Source organism: Vollenhovia emeryi, unplaced genomic scaffold, assembly GCF_000949405.1.
Source record: "Vollenhovia emeryi isolate VEMERY1.0 unplaced genomic scaffold, V.emery_V1.0 DF939206.1, whole genome shotgun sequence".
Lineage (NCBI taxonomy): Eukaryota > Metazoa > Arthropoda > Insecta > Hymenoptera > Formicidae > Vollenhovia > Vollenhovia emeryi.
Window position 1 is genome coordinate 360,564 of NW_011967160.1, and position 24,596 is coordinate 385,159.

The following is a 24,596-nucleotide window of genomic DNA, read 5'->3' on the forward strand; positions in this document are numbered from 1 at the left end:
TGACTCTCATCATACCCATAGGCCAAGTTACGATGGACATAGACCTTTGACGACTACGCGGCCACATTTCCGACCGAATTACGCGTCGAATGACGAATCTTATCATGCCCACAGACCGAGTTACGATGGACATAGACCTCCCACGACCACGCTACCGAATTCTCGACCGAATTACGCATCGAACGAACCTTATCCGACACACAAACCGAGTTACGACGGACAGAGACCTTCAACGACTACGCGGCCAAACTCCCGACCGAATTTCGAATTGAATGACGAACCGTACAATGGGCCAGATTATAATAGACCTAAACCTCCGGGCAACTCGCGACCAAATGATAATTTGCATCACGCGCAGAAACCAACTTATAATGGATTCACGTCCCCAACAAACTTGCGACCGGATAGACCGAACCGGGAACCATATGGCGTGCAAAAACCAGGCGATGTCGGAAATTTCCATTCACAAAATGACGATTTGATTAACAGACCGAACGGAGGTTACCCCGCTAGTCCTAATAAACCGCAACATCAGGGACAATGGAGCTCGAACGATTATCGGAAGAGACCTGGCGAGAAGCTGTATGATTACGACGATCCTGATGCATATCGGAAGAAGCCGAGCATTAAACCACCAAGTTACAGCACTGATGATTCTCATCAAATATCATCGAGTACGAGGCCAGGTGACGAATATAGTTCTCAATTTTGGAAGAAAGACCCGCTGCATTTCATCAAGGGGCCCGTTCAAGATGGACTTCATGGATCCGTTCCGATTTCTGGAACGAATGCTCCTTCTTATCAAAAGGTTACACTCGTAGATTCGAGTGCTTCGTCTTCTGCAAACGATCACGAGCGATACTCTGCTACCCCGATTTATCAAAAAGTACTGTCGTCTACTCAAAGTAGCTGGACGGACGTCTCACCGTATATGAAAGAAGGCGGTACTCGACCGCCTTTTAGCAAAGATCCGTTTCATAGTTCGCATCCACTCCACCAGAGACCAACAAGTCACTCGACCTATCAGAAAGATGATCAATCAGAATTATCTTCGAAAGTGTCAGTCGACAAACGCCCCGTTGCTGCGGACTCATACGAACATGATTCTTACAAAAATCCCACAGAACCACTCAGATTAAATGAGCAATTGTTATCCAGCACGCCGTATTCGTCGGAAACCTCGACGATTGGCGCTCAAATATACAAACAGGAGGAAAATCCTAAGCCAACGAAGGTACAAAGTGTCACGATCGTCAGCGAGACAATCGAAACGGTCCAGCATCCTGGCCATTCCGGATACATACCTCAACACAAAGTTACCAGCGAAATTCCGAGACCATTGGCGCAGCAAATAAGGAGCAACGTACCAGCCACTAAGAAAGCTGGGCAGTATTATTACGAGAAGAACGTGTTGCACCGATATCCGGGCGAGGTAGTCGACCAAATTCCCAAAAGTAATCACCACTTGACGGGCGGATCTGAAGAAACGTCCGTTCGAGATCGAGAAACAACGTCCGAGAGGACCTCAACAGAAGTGTCGGTTATCGACGACCCCGCGACGAGCTCTCAAGTGAATCAAAGAAACGAAAGTAAATTGACGACGACACCTACGCGCACGATCACTGATCACGATAATCGCAGAAGTGACGTGGTGGACGACCTCCAACGTGCTTTCTCGGCAGATATCGAAAGCGCTGCGCCGGCTGACGTTCCCGGCAGGTATTTTCCTTTAAAATTCTATTTGCATGAACAACTGCGCTTTGATACCGCAATATGTACAAGGTGATTACGCCCACACGCCTTGCGCAACCAACCAGCCGAACAAGCGTATAGTTCATTGAGAGACGCTACTTCGCAATAACCGTAACATACCTTTGCCATGTCTCATTAAATTATTTTTATTTCGTCCACATACGTGATAAAAAAATCTTGAAATCAATTTTTATAATCCGTTTCACAACTTTTATGTAAAAAGAAAAACGTCTTTTTCTCCGGTCAGCAAGTTACTGAAATCTACTTTTACGCTCGCTAAAATATCGGACTCTATTTTTTTTAGAACAAATCATTGGCTGAATTTGCAAGAGGATCTGAATTCATCATCGACGTTGGAAATTCCCGCAGTTCCGTCCGATGAATCCGCGAACGCCGAGGAATTACCTAAGCCCATTAAATCGCGGAGTCACGCTACTTAAAGTTCTACGCTTCTTAATTCGTCCTCAATACTTTCGATTCCCGATTGAAACGGGAACGGTTGAAGAAAGTTTCGCAACTTTATTGACTTTACTTATATTATCGAATATCGATAAATTCATTTATCTAAAAAAAAGAAGTACAAGAATATCAAACCAATACATAGAAAGAATTACGAAATATTTATTTTATATTTTAGGCTTCACTCTTATTTAGCCAATATAAGCGAACATATATTATCGCATTCAATTAAAGTCTCTATACGTTTAGATGCTAAGCTTTCAAAAGAGTAGATAGTTATTTGCAGAATGTCTCTTTGCATGTTTTAATTTTATATTATTTTCCTCATTATTTTGCCGAATAAACGTCAACAACAAGCCCATACAGCACGCAAATGTCGAAACAACATCTCAGAAACGTTCCATTACAACCTTGCAATATTGCATCAATGTTACGAAATGTAGATTCAATGTTGAAAAGATATTGCAAAAACGCCTAATGTCCGCTGAATTGTAATGTCTTGTAAACGTTACAATTCAACATTCAGAAAACAGTGTTAAATTATATTGAGTTAACGTTGGTTGCGTTTAGCAGAATATTTTTTAGCTCAAAAAATTTCTGACCGTTACAAAAATATTATATATACATTTTTAAGTATCTATTTGAGTGTCAAAAAATAATTATTTGTTCAAGATTGTTTTAACGTTGCAGCAATGTAAAAAATTAATGTACAAACATTAACCTAGATCATCAACGTAAAAAACATATTTATACTTCAACATTGCAACGTTTCAGCAACATTATTTTAACTTTCTGTGCTGTATGGTAAGAAAGAAAGATAGAATGTAAAAGAGTTAAAACTAAGTATCAAAAATCATAATCAATTGTTTAAATTTGCATATTATTGTATGCAATCGAAAGGGTAGTCTAGAATATAGCCCAGATTTTACGGGAATCAAGTTTATATAAAGGTATTTGCTATACCTAGTTGCTTAGAACTAAGTAAGTAGCGCATGTTACTTCCATATGCTGTTTTCGAAACGTTCCTTTATACTCATCTATCTTGTTGTACTTGCCAGAGATTATCACAGACAATTAAATGTCACCATTAAATAAACTATAAAAATATATATCGGCACCTATTTTAACAGTTATAGCGAGCGTTAGAATTTAATTAATAAAATTAATTATATCGCGTAACATAAATTATGTAAATGTGGGAGCAAAGTAAAGGATTGATAAGAATACACTGCTTTTATCTCAGGATCAATTATTGAAGTTCAGATCGAACTGTCAATATTCATGAACATTTCGACGATGTGCAAAATTTAATCACCTCGGAATTTCGATGTAATATAATTGCCGATGCATTAATCTATGCACTTGCAAATTAATCTCAATAAAATCTCGTCAGATATGATATATGATATAGGAAACGGATAATTCATATATCGGAAATAATAAACATACACAATTAAATTATATCAGATTTTTTAAATATTATTGGTAATATTTGAGGCAATAATTATATCGCGTAATATTATATTATAATTATTGAAGCATTAACGTTAATAATTTCATATGAAATTTACAATCTTAATGAACTGTACGTAAATAAATTCCAAAGTTGTTCCTTTTACTTCTAGTTTCCTTTCTATCATTCGATTCTTTCAAAATATTTGCGCTACGGAATTCATTTCGTTCGCCGTAAATTTTGGAATCGAAATCTACTATCCTGGAAGGATTTATGGCCACTAACGTTTCTTTGGCAAACGCCACATGAGGTTGTTTGGATTTATACGAGACTTATTCTCAGAGGAGCAGAGCACGAAATGTGAGGGAAAAAAACAGACGAAAATGAAAATATTAATATCGGTAAATCATTAAGCGCGCGCTTGAAAAACATTTTCGACGAGAATACGATTTAAAAGGTAGAAAGAAAGTCGATTGAAATATAACATTAATCCGTCGAAGTATAAATTTAGACGTTTGGGGAAACAGCTTCAATCTCGTTAGTCCTAGCTTTCGAGATTCCCCGTCGTTTTTCCTTCGGCGGGATCTTTCCTCGGATTCAGCGCGGGTTTTGGGTCACCGCGGTAAAAGGCAATGGCCGTCGCGTGATCGAAATGCGCTTTTCAGTGTCCTGAAGTAGTGACCCCGATTTCGCCGCACATTCTGCACCATCCGAATTCGATAAAATGAGAAACGATGCGCGCTGGGACTCTGGTTGACCAAACGAGATCGTCCGCTCGTGCACTCGTCGATCTAATCGATGGCCATCGCGCTCGCAAACCGACTGGCGGATCCCGAGCGAGCGATTTCCCCGCGCGCGGACAAAGCGATATTAATCGTTAGACGTTGAGATTTAAGATAACTCCGGAAAACGTGACAAATCAGGTCGTTACATCGATCAGGAAAATCTCTTTCTCGTATTTCTAATCTCGCGTTGCAATTTTCATTATTTTTTTAAAATCACCACGTTAAATTGTACACGGACAGCTTGTCGCGGCCAACACAAACTCATCTGTGTTCATTGTCAGTCGAAACAAAGTGAAGCGTTTTAATCCTGGAACATGGAACGTCGAGTCACCCTGACTCACCGATGAAATATTTTCATATTTTTCCGAAAAAGTTGTCTTACATTTTTATTTGTACTAATTGTTAATTTGTTAAAAAAAACCCAACTAGAGTCTTAAACGAAAGAAACTTTTTGGTTCGTTCAAATTCGATAAAATTTAAGAAAGTTATAGCAACTTTAAATTTCTGTGGGCCACTCCGACGTTATTGCTCGAGTTCTTTTATGTTCGCGCTTTAAGGTTTAAGGGAATTATTCGAGGTAAATATTCTCGCGCCTCGCGTACCGTGACGCGTGACGCAATCGCCTAAGACAATTCGATCATCATCGTGTACGAGTCTCACGATACTCTCTTACGAGGATAGTCACGGTGCGTAACGCGAGCGCGCATTACTTTCCCTCGTTATTTATTACGTGGTAGAAAACGTAATACTTATTGCCGGTTTGCCATTGACACTGCGACTCGTGTAACGGCTTCCTAAATTTCTTCATTTCCTTGTAATTAATCGCTCTTTCGAATCAACGGATGATCATTCTGGACCATCCTTGCCGCGCGTGTATGTGGGAAGGGAAGGGGGAGATGTATATCTCGATATCATGTTTCTGACGAACGAGACGATGATACCAATACTATCTTTCTGAGAAATAGAGCCTCGACTCTCGACTTCAGAAATGAAAATTTCTCAGGACGATCGAATGTAGTATTTAGTCGATCGCATTAACATATCGAGTTTTGTTCCTCAGGATCTATTACTTAGGTCCTTTTACACGCCCATTCGATCTGGAATTGAAGCAGTCTTGCTTTAAAAGTGTCTCACTTGAGGTGTTTTTAATTTTAAGTTTGCTACTTATGAGATTGTTATGTATTTTGGGAAGGTCTGCGTGTCCACGACGCTAGAACTTGGTCCAAGTCCTAATCCCGAGAAATGTGTAGCCAATCAATTTACAGCTTTTATGGAATAGCTCCAAGTTGATTGGCTACGCATTTCTGGACACAGGCCTTCAGCAATTTAAAAGCAGGAGGAAAGAAGACCTCCTTTTCACCAGAAAAGTCCTAGAAGATGACTCAGGAAATCGTCCCAAACAACACGTACGTCTAGAAAACATTTTAAACGGTCTTAAGATATCTTTTAACGGTCTCCGGATATCTATGGACATAACGACGGAAGCAACTGTGGCCGTAACTTAAAGACGTTTCAAGTCGAAGCTCTTTTCCTCAGCAGGACAGAATAGCGAATGCTACACAAACATATTACAAATAAAGACATGCGGCTCACAGGTCGATGTATTTTGCTTCCTCGGCGCCTCCATCCGTTGTTATCCCAGCGGCCGACTCATTCTAGGAAGCGCGTTGTCTTAGGAGAGGTCTGCGTCGTTCCGGCTGCCGTCTCCCAAAAATACGCCGGACTGAAGCGTCCTCAGCAATCTCGCGCATTCCTACGTACAAAAATAGAGTAAAAAATTCGGTCTCTCCCCAAACAACACGCATAAGAGGATCCTATAAAGTTATCTGTTTTACCGACACATCGTGTCGGTGTTTTAAGTATGAACATGTTCCGTTACGCGGTTCGCAGCTTATCCTGGCGTTATTTCGCGCGTGGAAGCTGATAAAAAGATTTACCGGCGCAAAAACTATATTCGCAAAGCGCGAGCATGGCAAAATCTGCAAGTGCGCACGGACGCCTTAACCTAACCTTGCGATTACCTCTCTCTCGCGCGATTGCTCGCCTCTTCCTTCGAGATCGCACGCGCATCTCTTCGTAAGTAGCCGATACCTTCTCGTCCGTGAAATGTGCGAACGCGTAAACTCGTCGGCTTCCTCGGCACGCCATATTGCCTCCCCTCGAGGTTCGAATTTCGCCGCTTGGCGCCGGCCTCGCGCCGGAAACTGATGATCGCCGCGATCTCCGATTTCGCTCCCGAGCGGAATCGTCACGCTCGACGACGACACCGCGGAGCGATCGCGCGCCCCGTGCGAAATGTCCTCGCGAAAAGTCAAGAGCGCGGGTTAAAGCGCGTAAACGCGCTCGTCCACTTACCGACTCGTCCCGGGACGCGACTTGAGAACAACGGAACGAGCGGACGCTGCTTTTCTAACGGGTCAAGATGGAGGGAGGCGGACGGACAGGAGGAAGAGCCGAAGAGAGAGAGAGAGAGAGAGGCAGACCGAGAGACGAGGTTCGTTAATATTCAAGAACATAGACGAGTATTGCGAAAGAGGCGCAATTCAGGGAATAACAGTACGGAAAAAGAGAGTCGCGAAAAGTGCGAGTGTATGTACTTACGCGTGAAAGAAAGACAAAGAGACACCACCAGAGGCGCGCGGTCGGAGTGGGGGAATGGCGGTCCGATTCCGGCGTTCCGTTCGCTGCGGCGGCGGCGGCGGCGGCGGCGCGACGAGCGGCGACGAGCGGAGAGCCGAAGCCGAGGCGAGCGGAGAGAGGCCAGTCGGTAGCGGCGCGTCCCCCAGGCGCGAGTCGCTGCGATGAGTCGGTACAGGCGCGCATCCGCGGCGATGGACGGCGCCGCGTCGGCGGTCCCGGTGCTCCTCGTACGCGTGCTCGCGGTGTCCCTCGCGCTCCTGTGGCCGGTGCTGAGCGAGGAGACGACGAGCCTGACCGGGCGCATGCGGGCGATCAGCGAGGACCTGGACCGGCAGCTCAACGAGATAATGGCCTCGCAGGCGCTCACCTACTCGGCGGTCAACACCGTCGGGCTGCCCTACAACGCCACCACCAAGTTCAACCCGAAGGGCATGGGCCAGCTGTACAACGTGACGAATACGTTCATCGACCTGGTGCAGAGCAAGCAGGCGTATCCGGAGGGTGAGCACCTTTTTATACTCTCTCTCTCTCTCTCTTTCTCTCGGCTCGGCGTCGTCGCGCCGCGGGATGCTGGGGCCGCCTCCCCGGAGACGCGCGGAGACGTCGGCGCGGGGAGGGGGCGGGGGATTTGGGGGTTAGGGCACGGCGTCGCGCCGCGCCGCGTCGCGCATTTTCGCCCTGCCGGGGCCGACGGTTACGCCCTGTAACGCCGACAACGCGCCGCGCGCGCGGCCGAAAAATGGCCGGTCGCTTGTTGGTAAACAAGAACGGCTGTAGAGGCACGTTCGCGCCTCGAGGGTCGGTCGCGGACGTTCCGCCTCGCTAGACGTAAACGTCGCCGCGCCGCGAGCCACCGTCCGAGGGTATCGGTACCTCTCGTCAATGGGGACCGAAGCGGCCCCCGATACGGCTTGGAAAGCGAACGCGCGTAAACCGAGTGTGTGCCCTCCCGGGCGTCGCGGACGAAGGTTATAAGCGGCGAGCGGAGTTGACTTTTATATACCGGAGCGCACGCTTAATTTCCCGTGATTTGCCCCGGCCCTGAAAGGCCATCAACGAATTGCAAGAGGCCGCACTTCGACTAACGAGCTCCAGCGCTCGGACCCACACCTTTTAGAGGCGCGACCGCGCGCGCGTCCGTCCGTCGTGCGTGCGAGAGGTCGTCGACGGATTACACGCGCGAAGGTCGTCGAATCGGAGCGACACGCGATCGCCCTCCGAATCGGGCGGACTACAATTCGTATCTGAATTGTGTCTTCGGGATGTGCGAGAGATACGAGAGAGGCGGGAAGAGAGAATGAGGGATTAATTGGTGAAATTGATGGAGTCGTATATGCGATACTGGGGTAATTCATGGATGCAGACGCGAGAAGGACGGACGGTGTCTGGGCCGACTGATTTTCTCCGTAATTTTGCGGCCCTCTTGTACAAGCCACGCGACAACGCGGAAAAGAGAAATTCGGTCGAGTGAAATTAGCAAGGGCGTCCGCAGGATTTCTTCCCGGGAGGACGTGATTCGAACTTTCACAATTAAAATACGTATAAATCCAAATTTATAGAGGAAAGTCCTCTAAAATTATGAGATAACAGGTCTTTCAATACCCAAATTCAGTCACAAATCTTTTTTCGCGGCGATTACACAATCTAAGAATTATTGTTTCACTAAACCGATATCAAAGGCGTTAAATTCATGGTGGAATCAACAGAAGATGCCTATCAATTTAACAGAAACCCCGCTGTCTCGTATTAAGAGCCTATCTCGTAAAAGGGGACTTTCCGCTACACCTTTTGGTGTTCAAGTCTCTTCTCTTCATCGAAGGAAGAGCGAGTGTGCAATTTTTGCGTGTCTCCTCTCTTTATCAAAGGACGAGCAAACGTTTAATTTTTTGCCGAGGGGCAAGCGTCCCCTCTTGCCCTCCCCTGTGGACGCCTGTGAGAATTAGCGCTGGTCACATCCTCAGAAAGGATTTCTGTTACCGAGACAAAAATATTCCTGGCGCATTTATATCGCTCGCAACTCCATTTAGTACAAAAATAAGACAATACCAAAGTAAAATCAATAATTCTTATTCTCCTCTGTCGGATTAAAAAAAGATCGACTTGCTATATTGAGACAAGAGTAACTTTATATAGTCCTGCGTTTAGAATGAATTGTCCCTCCATCTTACAACGCACGAAGTTGGCACCGCGACATTCGACAATGAAATTGGAAATACTTGAACATCTACTCTTAACGCATAGTAAATCTAGATGTAAGAAACTTGAACGATAGTTGGAGTCTCGTTTGTACTTCTACAAAAGTACTCGTATTTTTCACTTTACAAACGTTTGTTCCTGCATTATTTGCGATTTTTTTCACTTATGAGCGTAAACTCTTGATAGTGAAAATACCCCGATTTCAATTTAGTAACGTAAAATATTTTCAAAACTAAAAAATTCGTGCCGACAGCACGAATATCTCAAGTTATATTGTATTTCTTTAAAACGGTGTAGGTAAAGACTATTGAAACTTGGTAGATATTTTCATCTATTCGTGTACTAGATGTATAAAAGAAAATTCAAAACACTGGTACTATTTCTTCTACATCTTTTTAGCTGTTTTATCCGTGAAGATCGGCTCTTTCCGTAAGAGTGCGTGTAAAATCAGTGTAAATTAAAACAGTCGTGTCTCAGCAACCGTTTAGTGGATGCATTTTTACTTCTCTGCAGTATATACATTAGGAAGACTGAAAGGACAATTTCACAAATTTTTAGCGACTTTGTACTATTTTGAAGACAGGTCCGATACATCCTTAAGATTAAAATATACCTTTCTCTACAATAAATATGATTGGCGCTATATCGATCCTATTTTATGATACATTCAAGTGTAACGGCATTGGATCCGGAAATTTTTTCCGTGGGCGCAGTGTTGTTGCAACCTAAGATTTCCGTTTCCTCGTTGCAACCGTATTGATTTGCGAATCGAATTACGAAGCGCGAAATCGCTTCCCCACGCGTGCCCGAAATAAGTTAATTTTTTTCAGCCGCCACTCGCGCCCAACAATATATGTATATAAAATGAGACCCGCCGGCAACTCTTTGTTTCATTATTCCGCGCTTATTAAGTGCGCCGCAATAATTCAACCCGCGCCGCAAAAAGAGGCATGCAAAATTGTATGAATAATAAGTAAAAATTGCAATAATGAAAATTTACAATGCAGGCGGTGCGTGCGCTCGGTGCGATTTGCACCTTTTTTTATATATACAGCGTACACACGTTCCCAGCGAAAAATATAAATATGGAAAGACTCCACGACGGTTAATCGAGATTCATTAATCCGCGAACCGAAAGGACAGCCTTTGGTGTTTTATCGACGTTCATCGTACGCGCGAAGAGAATTGATCTATTTTAGCGTGCGCCGCTGGAAAAGAAAATGAAACACGCACGAGTTCTCGCTTCTGACGTCAGAATTTAACGCGAGGAAAATGGTAGGAGCCTTAAATGGCGAACGCGGGGGGAGATCGCGAGTGACGATCCGCTCGCGAACGCGACGTAAAGGCCCAAACACAATGCCAGGCAACTGGAAAGGTTGGGAGAAAACCGACGAATCCAACGCGTCCAAAAATTCTATTACCTATTCCCGTTTGTTGCCTGGCACTGTGCGATAGGCTTACGAACGACGAGATAATGGCCGTCGTGCTTCGCGGCTCGCGGGTTCTTTTTTTTGGTCACGGGTCTTTAAGTCGCGCTCGAAACGTCGCGGTTCTCGCGCGCCGAAGATTCGGAGGAGAATTGTTATCTGCGCGGAAGTCGCGGTCGATTGCAATCGTCGCGTGTAACGTAACTGGAGGAAAAGTATCGACCGCGCGTCGTACATTCAATTAGTAGGCAAAACTCATCGTTCATTCGCTCCCCGGTATTACGAATTTATTTCTACGAAACGGACGCTTTTACCCGCGCGAAGCCCCCGTGGTCTCCTCCGACTTGGCGGCGCAAATTTATGCGACGTTCCCACGCTCGTCTTTCGCCCTTTCTCTCTCTCTCTATCTTCGCCCAATGAAATATTCCTTATAAATCGGATTCGAGTCCGGCAACGAGATTATGCATCCGCGGAAAATCGATATCAATTTAGAAGATTTGATACGCGCCCGCTCATGCGCGCCGCTTTTTCATTCCGTTCCGATTGAATCTACGCGATTGTCCGTCCTTTGTTAACCCCCCGAAACGCGACTCACAATGGTTATGAATGAGGTATTCGCGATTTTTTTACATTCAGATTGACGCACAAAGCTCTCGGCACGGGCCTTCCGCGCGCGATCCGCCCGGCCGGTATTGTCCGACCGTTACTTCGCCATTCAGAGTTTAATGTTTGATTGAAACTTACTTTCTCGTCATTATTCGAGTAAAGTAAATTTCTTACATACGTACACATGCGCTTGAATACGTAATTTCGCCATCAAGAACGTCTAAATGTAACAGCTTTCGCGTTGGACTAATATTACATTTGTCGTATGACGAATTGTACAAGCGCGTTGATTGGCTGTGGAATAGACAATTTCTAGAGACTCAAGAACTTTTCTATTCTATCGACCAATATCAGCTTGAAAAATTTGTCGTACGACAAATGTACGTATATTAGCCTTAGGCTAGCATTACATTTGTCGTACAAGTTTTTTAAATGTATTGATTGACTGCAGAATAGTAAAATTCTCGAGTATCTAGTTTTCTATCCAGCAGCCAAACATGCTTGGAAAATTTGTCGTTCGACAATACCAGCCTTAGACTGATATTTTTCGAGCGTGTTGATTAGCTGCAGGATATGAAAGTTCCCGAGTCACATCAACACGCTTGGAAAATTTGTCGTACGACAATAGCAGCCTAAGGGCCTGAGCAGAATGGCTGTCTTGTACTCTTCAAACATAAAACAGTTATCGTGCGTTACCTCAAGACAAAGGCTTAAAACGTAAAGCATTGTCTTGAGGCTGTCTTAAGAGTATAAGACAGCCATTCCGCTCAAGCCCTTAGACTGACATTACATGTGTCGTACGACAAATTTTTCAAACACAGTGATTAGCTGCAGGATATGAAAGTTGTCGAGTATGTAGAAATTTTCTAGTTGTAGCCAATCAACACGCTTAAAAATCTCGTCGTACGACAATAACAGCCTAAGGGTACTATTACATTTGTCGTACGACAAATTTTTCAAGCGTGTCGATTGGCCGCTGAATAGAAAGTTTCTAGATACTCGAGAATTTTACTATCCTTCAGCCAATCAATACGCTTAAAAACTTTGTCGTACGACAAATGTAATACCAGCCTTAGACTGATATTACATTTGTCGTACGACAAATTTTTCAAGCGTGTTGATTAGCCGCAGGGTATGAAAGTTCTCGAGTATATATCTATAGAAATTTTCTAGCTTGTAGCCAATCAACACGCTTAAAAATGTTGCCGTACGACAAATGTAATATTACCCTTAAGCTGGTATTACATTTGTCGTACGACAAAGTTTTTAAATGTGTTGATTGACTGCAGGATAGTAAAATTCTCGAGTATCTAGAAGTTTTCTATCCAGCAGCCAATCAACACGCTTGGAAAATTTGTCGTACGACAAAAGCAGCCTTAGACTGATATAACATTTGTCGTACGACACATTTTTCAAGCGTGTTGATCAGCTGCAGGATATGAAAGTTCTCGAGTAACTAGAAATTTTCTAGCTTGTAGTCAATCAACACGCTTAAAAATGTTGTCGTACGACAAATGTAATATCAGCCTTATGCGTACATCCACAGAACATATTTCCAATGCTATTGCACCGCGTCCTATGATAAAATAGAGGATATAGCGACGATCACATTTATTATTGAGAAAGAAATGTGTTGATCTCAAATAGAAAATTCCGAAATCTAGAGTCGGCGCGTGCGTTCTAAAGGCCTGCGTCCACGACGCTAGAACTTGGTCCAAGTTCTAGTTTCGAGAAATGTGTAGCCAATCAACTCGCAGCTATTCCATAAAAGTCCAAAGTTATTCGCCCTCGAGGCTTTTCGTCCGTTCGAGAAAAATATTTTCGACATCCGGCGACGATCCGCCCGTTAATGATATCGCTCGAAGATGAAACCCGCTTCCGCCTAGGCAAAGAAAGGAGGCAAAAGCGGGGGTCTCGTAATATTTAGCGATACGCAAACGCTCGGCGTCCGCGCGCAGGGCGGTTCGTTAAAAACCCCGATAAGTCGGTGAGCTACGCGGATCATTGACCCCCCCGGGCGCAATAACGTAGGAGCGCGTGTATCGCGTCTAGCAGGAAGTTGATAGCACGAGAGCACGTCATCGTCCGTCCAGAAGCGGGAACGCCGATGATCGCACTCGCGTTCCGTGCCGTCCGTGCGACAGGACTTTAACTGGGACGCGAATACGTCGGTCGTTCTCGGAAATACAGCCGTCGAACGTCGATTTTCGAAATAATTAATGTTGACCGGGGGAAGAAATGACTCCCACGTTTACGCGGTATTCGCGTATTAATGCCGGCGTTGAACGGGAATTTGTCGATTCACCCAAGGACGGTCTTGCGCTCTTTCAGTTTCGACCCCTCGCGACGCCTATGTACGCTCCGATTTATTTTCAGGACCGCGAAACGCTCGGAAGTGTGTTGACCGGCCCTCTTCGCGACGAGACTCGTGTTTACGCTTCTGTGTGCTCTTTCTAATGGCTCAGACGGGACGCCGGGAGTTCTCGTGTTTCGAATTCAAATTTCGTGCCTCTGCTCCGATTTGTATTCGAGTATACACACGCTGTGTATATATTTATAGCCTCTGCACGAGAAAAGTGACACCGGTCAAAAACTCGGTCAGAAATGATAATTTTACAGGAGAACGATTTAAAACTTTCATCCTTTGCGGACGTACATTATATTAATGATTTATCTGGATAATAAATGCAGCAGTTGTAATTTCTCCCGAATCGTAAGCTTTAGCGTTTGTGCTGTATCGTTCATTCTTAGCCGGCAAGTTGAATTGTCTCTGTCTACTTGTATCATTTTTCTTGAAAATTATCTGGGAGCCATTTAAAAATTGGTCCTGAGAACAAGTTTTTTTTTGTTCAGACGAGAGCCCCCTATTATGAGACAGCGGGATCTTTGCTAAATTAATAGGCATCTGTTGGTCCCGCCAGGAATTTATTGTCCTTGGAGTGAAATTGTGTGGTTTAGTGTAAGACTCAAGATCGCGCAATTGTCGCGAAAAAAGATTTGCGAAATTGAATGTTGAAAACCCACTATCTCGTATTAGAAGCTCGTCTCGTGACAGGGGACTTGCTCTAATAAGTACGTACGTTTCTTGGAGTTGACAAATTATCAAAATTCACATTTTTTACACGCATCCTTATCCTGTTCGAAGGCAATACGTGTGCGCAATGCGGGACACTCGGAGGAGGAAAACGGTACGTTTCCCGAACTGCAGATCTCGATTACGTTACAAACGGCCGCGTCTACCCGGAGTTCGCGCCGCGCATTTGCGGGGGGCCGCGCTGGTGGTAAACAATGGAGCCAAAGTTTTGGACTCGCACAATACGATCGGGCGTCCCCGCGACAATCTAATTTCGCCCGAATTTCGCGTGCGCGCGCGCCGGCGGATTTAACGCGGCGCCGGATGCGGTCGAAATTGGAGACGCGCGCCCCGGCGTAACCGGCTCCGGGGCCCCGTATGTTGTACGCCCGGGGGGAGGAGAGTGCGGCCGGGGCTCAGGTGATTCCGAATTGTAAACTGAAACACGACACCGCCGTAGTGACACGCGGCCCGCGTACGGAAATTACGCGACGGCGGAATTGGATTTCGATAGGCCGCTGCCTCCTCGTGCCGTGACTTCCTCGGGATGACGTTGCTTCTTTTGGAAGCGCGTGCCTGGTTCGAGTAACGGCACCTTTAACAGTACGGATTATTCCGGGCGGCCCAGCTGACGCTTCTCTTATCGCTTCATTACGCCGCTCGGCGCGATGGACGAGAAGCGGGACCGACGATGTTATCAAGCCAGGGGAGTCGCACACCTGGCCGATCCGACGCGACGTCGCGTTTGACGGTCAATCTCGGCGCGAATTGTTCGTGACCGTCGTTAAATAGCGATGTCGTATGTCATTAATATCGTAGCATCTTACACGAAAAGAAATGCTGTTGAATTAGAAAAAAAATAATTTGCTCGAATTAAACGTCACGGGCTGCCGCAAGCATAAATGATTCAAAGAGTTCTTCAAATTGCCAGTATAATAATAAAATTCCAAAACTTGAATTTTCCCTCGACGCAACTGGCATTATTTTATTAATATTGAATAATGTACGACGTTTCGACAGTACGGATTGCGGTCCTCTTCAAGCACAAATCTGTGAAGTATACCGATATGTGGCTGTACATTAATATGACTACAAAACAATGACAGAATATACACTTTCAAAGAAAACCTACAATAAATATATCCAATATACAGTATTAGATTGATTTCAGTATGTCTAAGTATATATTACAGTATAAAACATGGAACAACTTGAACTCCATTACAATAGTCTGGTCTGTGGCGAGTAAAATTATTAAGTTTGTGATAAAATTCCAAATCTCATTCGACCACAGCTGGCCACGTTTGTTCATTAATCGGTCAATGCAGAAAATGTATTGCGAAAAATATCACCTCAGCCAGGGTTTGAACCTGGACCTCCCTCACTGTCTAGGCGGGCGTCTCACCAATTCGATCACTGGGGCATGTGGTAACAAATGTGGCCAGCTGTCGTCGAATAAAATTTGAAATAAATAATTCACTCAACTGTATTTGCTATGGCTTGCAATTTTAAGCGTTGAACTGAACGTCCGGATTATTAAGACAACTACCTGATGTTTTTCATTCATTAATACTGACGTTGTTTCAACGATTTTATTTCAATTACACTGCTCTTGTTGATATCTCATTTTTTGTTCCGTGTACAATTAGCATCTCGAGAGATGTGTTATCTTAATTTTACATCTTTATCTGTCATTTAAAACGTTTGATAAATATTTAATATATTCACATCCGCGTCACGCGACGTGTTAAATGTAATATATTGCAATTTTATCGGCGTAGACGCTAAGGGGTCATTGCACTTTAATGGCCCAAAAACTATGCTTATCTTTAACAATCTATGTTACAGAATATTATTAGCTATCGGCCGTGACGTCGCTCTGACGTATTAATGCCACGATGCCTGCGTCTGGCAACGTAGTGCACTCATTGAATGCTCCTCCGCGTAGTTTCGCAGACTCGAAATAGGATGCCCCTTCTTCTCTTTTATTATTAGCCTCCGGTTAGCACGTAGTAGACTTGTTGTCGGCCGACGATCTCTTGTTCCGTTGATAGTTTAATTCGCATGCACGACACTTCATTGGAATAAAATCGAAATCGAGATTCATCGATGATTTATCGCGCGCGCGCGCGAATACGAAGGCAACAGGATCAAGATTCTTTACAAATTGATTGGCCGAACAATGATCGAGCGATTATCTGTCATTTAAAACGTTTGATAAATATTTAATATATTCACATCCGCGTCACGCGACGTGTTAAATGTAATATATTGCAATTTTATCGGCGTAGACGTTAAGGGGTCATTGCACTTTAACGGCCCAAAAACTATGCTTATCTTTAACAATTTTTTCACAGTAAATACACCATACAATGAAATAAATCTTTTGGGGATTTATTAGGGCACTCTTAAATAACACAAAAAGTTTTTGTCATAATTTAAGCAATGTTTTAATAGAGCGTCTTCTGCGTCGTTCGAATGGCGTGTCAAAACGTTACCATTCAGGCTTACCTGAAACAAAAATCGAAAAGATTCTTAATCTACATGTGTGTCGCTATATCCCGAACCTAAATTAAGAATTTTTATTATTAAAATATCAAAATGGTGCTTGAAAAGTTTGAAAAGTACTTTTTAAAACTTTTTTAAAAACTGGCACCATTTTGTTATTTTTAAATAAAAATTCTTAATTGAAGTTCGGGACATAGCGACACTCACATAGATTGAGAATCTTTTTGATTTTTGTTTCAGGTAAGCCTGAATGATACGAGCGAGGGGGAAACCGCTGAGGGCATTGTGGTGTACAGATTTGCGGCATTACCGGGCATTACTAGGGGCATTTTTGGGGCATTACTTACGTCTTGCTGAGGCATTATAAAGATAAAATAAGATAAAATAAGATACAATAAGATAAAAGAAGATAAATAAGATAAAAGAAGATAATAAGATAAAGTAATGCCCAGTGGGCATTAGTGGGCATTGGTGTAGAAGATTTTGGTCAGCGGTTTCCCCCTCGGATAAGAGTCACCAACGCAGCGGACTTGCATCTTTTTTGACACGCCATTCGAACGGTGTAGAAAACGCTTAATTAAAACATTGTTTAAATTATGACAAAAATTTTTTATGTTACTTAAGAGTGCCCTAATAAATCCCAAGAAGATTCATTTCACTGTATAGTGTGTCTACTGTGAAAACAATTGTTAAAGATAGGCATAGTCTTTGGGCCGTTAAAGTGAAATGACTCCTTAAGCCTCGGGGACGCCAGGCACAACGTCCTCGTGATTGAATAACCCATCGGGCGATTGATTCGCGGTTCGGAAAGCCGAAAGCTCGTTAAGACGACACACGTCGCGCTCGCCGTATTCACATTAATTTCCCGTTTGGCGACGGATGATTTACGGTGCCGGGGAGTCTCGTTCCTCCGGCAGTCGACGGTCGATATTATTTTATTAGCGCTTTCCGCGGGGGCGGGGGAGAAAAAAAAAGCGTCGTGTGCACGCCCCGTTTAGAGCCCCGTCAACTGTCGACTACCCCGATGACTACATATCGATCTCGTCGCCTGATTGTCGTCGCACAAAGGCCCGCCGTTCGTTTCCTCTCCCGCGGTGGAGAGACTGGCGGATTCGAGAGAGAAAGAGAAGCGAGCACAAAGCGGAGACATTCGCGACTCGAGGGTGTCCTTGTGCATTAATCTTTCGTTCGACGGGATTACCAAGCTCAGCTCCCTCTCGTTCTTCCAGGACAGAGTCCGCGTGACACGCCGCCCCTCAACACTTCGGATTGAATTACGGATTTATTATCAATATTCCCTCGCCCACACTCGTCGAAATGCACACTCGCGCGATGTTACACCACACGAGTCGCTCGGAGAAGTAAACGGCTGGCTGCCAGGTATAGGGTTACGTTACCGTGATTAGCTACAGGTATTTTGGGCGTATTTTATTACTGTTGAACTAATTGTACTTGGAATGGCGTTATTACGACGAGGAAGCGTTTTCCAGCATTCGGAATTATTTTGTTTTTTCGATAAGCAACGATGGTGTGACGGTACGATAATAAAAAGATAAAGCGCGATAAAACAAAACGTAGGAAAGCCCTGCGATTGCGCGCGCTGCACGTTCGCGGGGATGATTGATATTCAATCTTTTGTCGAGATATAAACGTGTAAAATTCTACGATTAATAATACTCCTTTTACCATATTATTTTTCGCTGCATCAGCAGGAATTAAGAATTCCGCCTCTACGTCATATTTCACGGTAAAGGCCGAAACACGCGGAAAAAAAGCTTAAGCAGCAAGACTTTGGGAATCTCGACCAATCGGGATTTTCAGAATTGCTCAAGTTTCGAAGCGCTTTCGTTCTCGACTGTCATTGGTCATTTCCCTTAAATCTGAAGTCTTACCGCTTAAGTTCTTTCGTACGCAGTTTAACTCTTTTCGGTATTATTGCCGTAAATTCTCTCTCTCGTAAGTGCGCCGAGCTGTCTCTACACAGAGAGAATTTTCTTTTAAAATTTATCCTGAAAATTATGTAATTATGGCACACCACGGCATTTCGAAGGATTTCATAAGTTTTCTAAATCTCCTCATACATTTTACTAGTAATATACTTACAATTGGTAGAGGAAAGTCCCCCTATTATGAGAGAAAAGTTCCTAATATGAGATAGCGGGATTTCTGTTAAATTAACAAACATCATCTATTGGTTCCACCATGAATTTATTGCTCTTGAAATGCAATCTGTTTAGTGGAAAATTCATTGTTAGATCGTGTAGTCGTCGCGAAAAAAGATTTGATTGAACGTTGCAAACCTGCTATCTCACGTTAGAAGCCTATCTCATAACAGGGAACTTTCCTCTGTATACTTTACTATAGAGTAAAATGTATGGTAGAATTTTAAAAAAGACTCTCGTAAAGTTCTTCAAAATGCCATCCCGAGATAATTAAATCAGGTATGTCCGATGTATAATTAGGGCCTGGAAAGAAATAAGTATACTCTAAGAAGAAGTTTCTGAACGTGTGTCTGATCCGGTGCGCAATAGGGTACTCTTTTCAAATATCTTTCAGGTAATCCTTACACGGGTCTGATTCCCTCATAGGGTTTGGTAAACGTTAACCTGAATACAACTCGCGACCGCGCGTTAGGCTTTCTCGTAAGTAAAAATCATCGCGCATTGGTATAAGACGCCTCTTATCGCCGGCCGATATGACTCAATGGCGAGTTGTCTGAATCACGGATAAACTTAAATGACCTACAATATATTCCCTTGAAAAGGACCACAATCTGGATGGTCGAAACGTCGCAATAAATTGTTAAGTTAAACCACCTTAGTCAGTTTAACGTCGTCAAAGGATTTTTCTTCCTGTCTTTAAGAGAAAATTCTCTCCGTGTGTATATACACATTGCGAGCGGCGATAAAGCGATAAAGGGCGAAAATTTTGAGCCATCCTTGAAACTCGGCTTATCTTCTTTCGCCCGCCCGATCGCCACGTGACTCGTGCTCGAATAATGACACTGTTTGAGATTGACCGTAGCAAAAACGTTTGTACATCCGCCGTCGAGAAGGCTTTCCAGCGTCGAAAAAAATTGCCGAAGAGGAGCGAACGTTCGTCGCTCCGCGCTGTGCAAATACGTCGTGAGAAGGGCGCGTTCGCCAAGTTCATTCATGCAAATTCATTCCGTGTAGGACAACCCGGGACTTATCGAGCGCTCTTTTTAGCCTTAGGAGCGTGCGCGACGACGACGATGGGCCGCGGGGCTACGTGTGCACGAGGCGAAGCTGCTTTTCAAATGCACCGCGTTTTGTCGTTTACACTGCAAACCGTACGTTTTCGCACGGTTTCTAAATGCTCCAGTGAGTATTACCGTACAACGTGACTGCCGGGCCTCCGAAGGCTGCTCCGACAAGCAGCCAAGGACGGAACGTCACAGTTTGGCAAACAATGCGATAAGGATTTTATGAGGACGCGAGCTCGAACGTAAGACAATCAATCAGTCGTACATCTTGGACGATTAAACACACCCAAGTCCCCGATATTTTAATAGTTTAAAGTTAAGCGACGTTGGTGAAACCGGGCCTAAGTCGTCTTATTGAAGCTCTGTCCACCTTTGACCACGGCGTTATCAAAAACGTTATCAAAATAATGCAAAATCCGGAAAAACCAAACGCGAAAGATGTCAAAAAATGACGTAAAAATAACGCAAAATCTGGAAAAACAAAACGCAAAAGATACAAAAAAATAATATCAAAATGTCACACTCTCTAAGCCTCTAGCTGTACCCCTAAAGGGGTATGTGTGGCAAGACTCTCTCTCGGTGGTCGAATTGGTTGAGACCATAGACATATAAAAGATAGACTGCTTATGAGGCAGTGGAACCCTAGGTGGGGGCATCCTCCTGAGGGAAAAGGACAACATGAATTTATTTGGGTATCTGTCTTCCTCTAGTGGACGTGATCTGAAGGTGATCACGTGATCACGTACACTAGAAGAAGATAGATACCCAAATAAATTGGTGTTGTCCTTTTCCCTCAGGAGGACATCCCCTACTACCTCATAAGCAGTCTATCTTTTATATGTCTATGGTTGAGACGCCCGCCTAGCGTGTGGGAAGGTCCAGGTTCAAACCCTGGGTGAGATAATATTTTTCGCAAAAAATTTCTGTGTCAAAAACACATCGCCAGTCATGGTCGATTAACTGCTTAATCATGTCGGATCTTTTCGTTCATTTGTTTACTAAGCAGCGCACATTTCTCTGCGCCACACTCGCCACACCGTTTTGAGAAGCGAAGCATTATTTTCTGGGTTAGCGAAATTGTGTTTCCGCGTTCTGATTGATTACTCATTCGTTTCGCGAGAGGATTCGTAAACCGGCTCGTCGTGACTCACGCACAGGATTAATTCCTCCCCCTTTTCGCGTTACCCAATCGGATAAAATCGTCTTGTAATGGAACATATGGCGCAATAATTGCGGCGATAATGGGATACGCGCCGGCATCAAGTGCGTCGATCTCGTCGTCCGACACGTGCAGGTCGGACGGAGGCGAACATCCGAGAATCGAGAGGTAGCAATGACCTTTTGTCGATCGTATTAAACCGGTTTTTTCTTTTCTAATTAGATTCTCGGCGGGAAGGGAAGGGCGACTAGAATTCGTGACCGAGTTAAACGCGAGAACGGCTCCGGGATATTTTCCGAGCGAATTCGCGTCGCTCGCCCTTTCCCTTTCTTCCCGCGCGTCGCGCACCTGAGCCCGCGGACGTGCGACACGCACGGCTGCGCGCATCCGTCGATACAAACGTCGGCGCAACGACACGCGCAGAGAGGCCCCACGTCCGCGAGGGCGACGCGGCGGAGAGAGAACAAAAGCCTCGTAAATCTCGGACATTAGACATGCACGCCGCTCCGCTCGCGTATCAGCGCCCGCGTTTACGATACCGCGGGAACACAATGAGGCGATATAATACGCGCGTTACGCCACCGTTACTGGCCGATTAATGATTTATTCGCGTTAAATGCCCCGGGGCCCGCGTTGAGGAAATTTACCGGAGGCGACGTCGCAGTTTCGGAATGCGGGGGACCCTGTGATTCAGGCCTTTGATTTACAGCGTCTTCTAAACATAGGCAGTTTTATAGGCGTCACACATCTGCAACGTACGTTAATTAAACATAGATAAAGACGCGTATAAAATCGTATCTCGCCCGTCGAGTGAAATATACAACTCGATGACGAATGCGACAATCCGAGACTGTAACAATCCCGCGAGATAAGATATCAGCTGGAGACGCTCGTCGCGCGTCCACGGTAATCTCTCCCGGTGCACTCAGCGCGCTCGCGTTTAGCTAATGTTCCTCCCCGATGCGCCAAATGCGGGCAGATATTGCCGGAGAAAACTAACGTCGCCCGGAGCTGAGATGCGATCTCTCCTCTGCGGAGAGAGAGAGAGAGAAAGGTATGAAGGGACACCCTTCTCCTTCCGCGCTCGCATTTGTAATTGATAGCGGATGATCAATCAAACTCATCTGGTTCTTATCCGCATGAGCGGATTGAAGGTTGATTGGATTCGGGTGCAAAATTCGGTGGCGAGCTAAAATTCGGACGCGGGTGTCGGCAGCTGCGCGAGAATCGGGGATTTAATTTCCGGGACGCGCGTGCGGAGCACACGGCGGAAGTATTAGAGCAGTGCCCGAGCCCGAAACTCGCGGCAGAACGACGCGCGAGGTCCATCGCGCGTCCGCCGCACACACGCTCCACCTCGCCGGGCGATGCCCCTGGGCGCTTCCGACCGGGGGGGGGGGGGCGATTTACGTGTGTTCCGATATATTCCGACGAAATTGCGACTTGTAACAACGAGAACGAGCGCGCCGCGGCGCAGAGGCCGGACGGAAACTGCGTTAACGATCGACAGCCAATCTCGCGCTGGCGTAATAAATGAGCTGGTGAAAACCAAAACGGTCTGTGCCGCGAATTCGCGCGTCGGTTGTCGGGGAAAGTGTCGAGAGTAGCGCGGCACCTGTTCCTCCCTTTTCTCCTCTTCTCGCGACGGTCATTCGTTAACGTGTCGTTAACCGCAGATTTGCGAGGCCGAGGTTAATTGATTGACCGTCTTTTCTTAAATAATAAGATGGAGAAAGACAGGCAGTCGACCGAACTCTGGTTAACTTCCGGTTGACAGTTAACCGACGTTTGTGAAAAAGTTTAACGATTGCACTTGCGTCACGTTTATTTCTATCGAGAAGTCGAGAGGAAACGTCTCACGTTGGAAATAAGACGGCAGATTTGGAAGTGAATATTGAAATAAATAAAATTCTGATTTTTCAATTTTCGATGCGAAAGAGAACCCGACGTGCAAAGCGCCACGTTCTATTTATTCGCGAATATAAAGATGCTTATCGCCCGCGTTCGCGATATCGAAATCTAAACCGAGCGAAATAAGAACATTATCAGCCTTCGCTTCGAAAGTGCAAGAGAGAAAGTCCTTTTTTGTACGGAACATTCGCGGAAGATTATTATTTATTTGCCGACTGCTTTATTGCCGCGCCGGGTGCGGCGGAATATCGCAAATTACGTGAATTCCGAGCGATCGCCGATCTGGACGTGCACCAATCGAAGGACACTTTTTACGCGGGAAACGAAAATGTACGAGCGAGCTGTCTCCTGAAATTACGACCTGCTATAAATTCCTTATTATTTCGGCGAATTTAATTTCGCGCGTCACGTTGTCGCGAAACGTTCTAAAAAGAGAATATTGTGGAACGTCGTGCAAACGTCGACGTGACGTTTACCCTGTCAAACACTCTGCGAGATTACAGCATCGCACATGTAGTCGTGAATTCACGAGACGAACGTACAATCAATTAATTTGCATATAAATCTTCGGAATCTTTTAAATGGAACGAGGATCGTTTCGCGCAATAAGAAGAAAAATACTTAACCCGTTAAGGCCGAGAGGGTCACATCTGACTCGATCTCTTTCGAGCTCCTGAAGAAAGCGATAGAATGCATGAGTGTACATTAATTTTAATAATCGAAATGTTGTAAAAAGAGAATATTGTGGCGCGTCGTGCAAACGTCGACGTGACGTTTACCCCGTCAGACACTCTGCGAGATTACGGCGTCGCACATGTAGTCGTGAATTCACGAAACAAGTGTACCAATCTATTAATTTGCATATAAATCTTCTGAATGCTTTAAATGAAACGTGGATCGTTTCGCGAAATAAGAACAAAAATACTTAACCCGTTAAGGCCGGGAGGGTCGTATCTGACTCGGATCTCCTTTGAGCTCCTGAAGAAAACGATAATGCATGAATGCACATTAATTTTAATAATCGTGCATTAAATATCGCAATGAACGGCGGCTCCTCGTATCCCTTCTAGATAAAACCGGCGCTAATACAAAAGCAACTGTAATTTACTATACGGACGGTCGTTAAACGTGACCTTGCGCTACGCTGAATACACTTGATAAACGCTTTCCACAAAACGCACAAGAACCGTTGCGGTCGAAGGATCCCGCCGGCTATCTTCAACGTATACGTATTAACTGGCGTTCAGATAGAAATCTCGCCGGGCCGTCCGATTGCAGATTCGGTTTCCAGGTCAAGCACAAGTACAAGCGAGCCGCGAGACCGCGCGAGGCCTGACCGGCGCACAGTGGGGACAAATGAAAATTTACTGTTCAAAAATCGCTATAGACCGTAATTCTTGA

The 24,596-nt window shown here is 44.8% G+C and overlaps 2 protein-coding genes and 1 long non-coding RNA gene across 9 annotated transcripts in view; 2 read left to right on the forward strand and 1 right to left on the reverse strand.

Moving 5' to 3' along the window:
• Positions 1–2,630, forward strand: part of LOC105561494 — a 14,232-nt gene extending 11,602 nt beyond the window's left edge. For both annotated transcript variants that reach the window (XM_012011524.1, XM_012011523.1), the window contains 2 exons: positions 1–1,719; positions 2,057–2,630. In XM_012011524.1, the coding sequence (XP_011866914.1) occupies positions 1–1,719; positions 2,057–2,192 (1,855 nt within the window). In that variant the 3' untranslated portion in view covers positions 2,193–2,630. The remainder of the gene's footprint in view (positions 1,720–2,056) is intronic.
• LOC105561493 overlaps positions 1–7,175 on the reverse strand; it is a 61,725-nt gene extending 54,550 nt beyond the window's left edge. Inside the window, exons 1-2 of the long non-coding RNA XR_001008910.1 lie at positions 6,471–7,175; positions 6,043–6,202 (exon numbers count right to left, since the gene is read on the reverse strand). This is a non-coding gene — a long non-coding RNA (uncharacterized LOC105561493). The remainder of the gene's footprint in view (positions 1–6,042; positions 6,203–6,470) is intronic.
• A 22-nt stretch (positions 7,176–7,197) lies between these two features.
• Positions 7,198–24,596, forward strand: part of LOC105561496 (prominin-like protein) — a 49,599-nt gene continuing 32,200 nt past the window's right edge. For 5 of the 6 annotated variants that reach the window (XM_012011532.1, XM_012011535.1, XM_012011533.1 and 2 more), the window contains exon 1: positions 7,198–7,590. In XM_012011532.1, coding sequence (XP_011866922.1) covers positions 7,251–7,590 — 340 coding nt within the window. In that variant the 5' untranslated portion in view covers positions 7,198–7,250. The remainder of the gene's footprint in view (positions 7,591–24,596) is intronic. The other variant, XM_012011536.1, reaches the window with a different exon arrangement.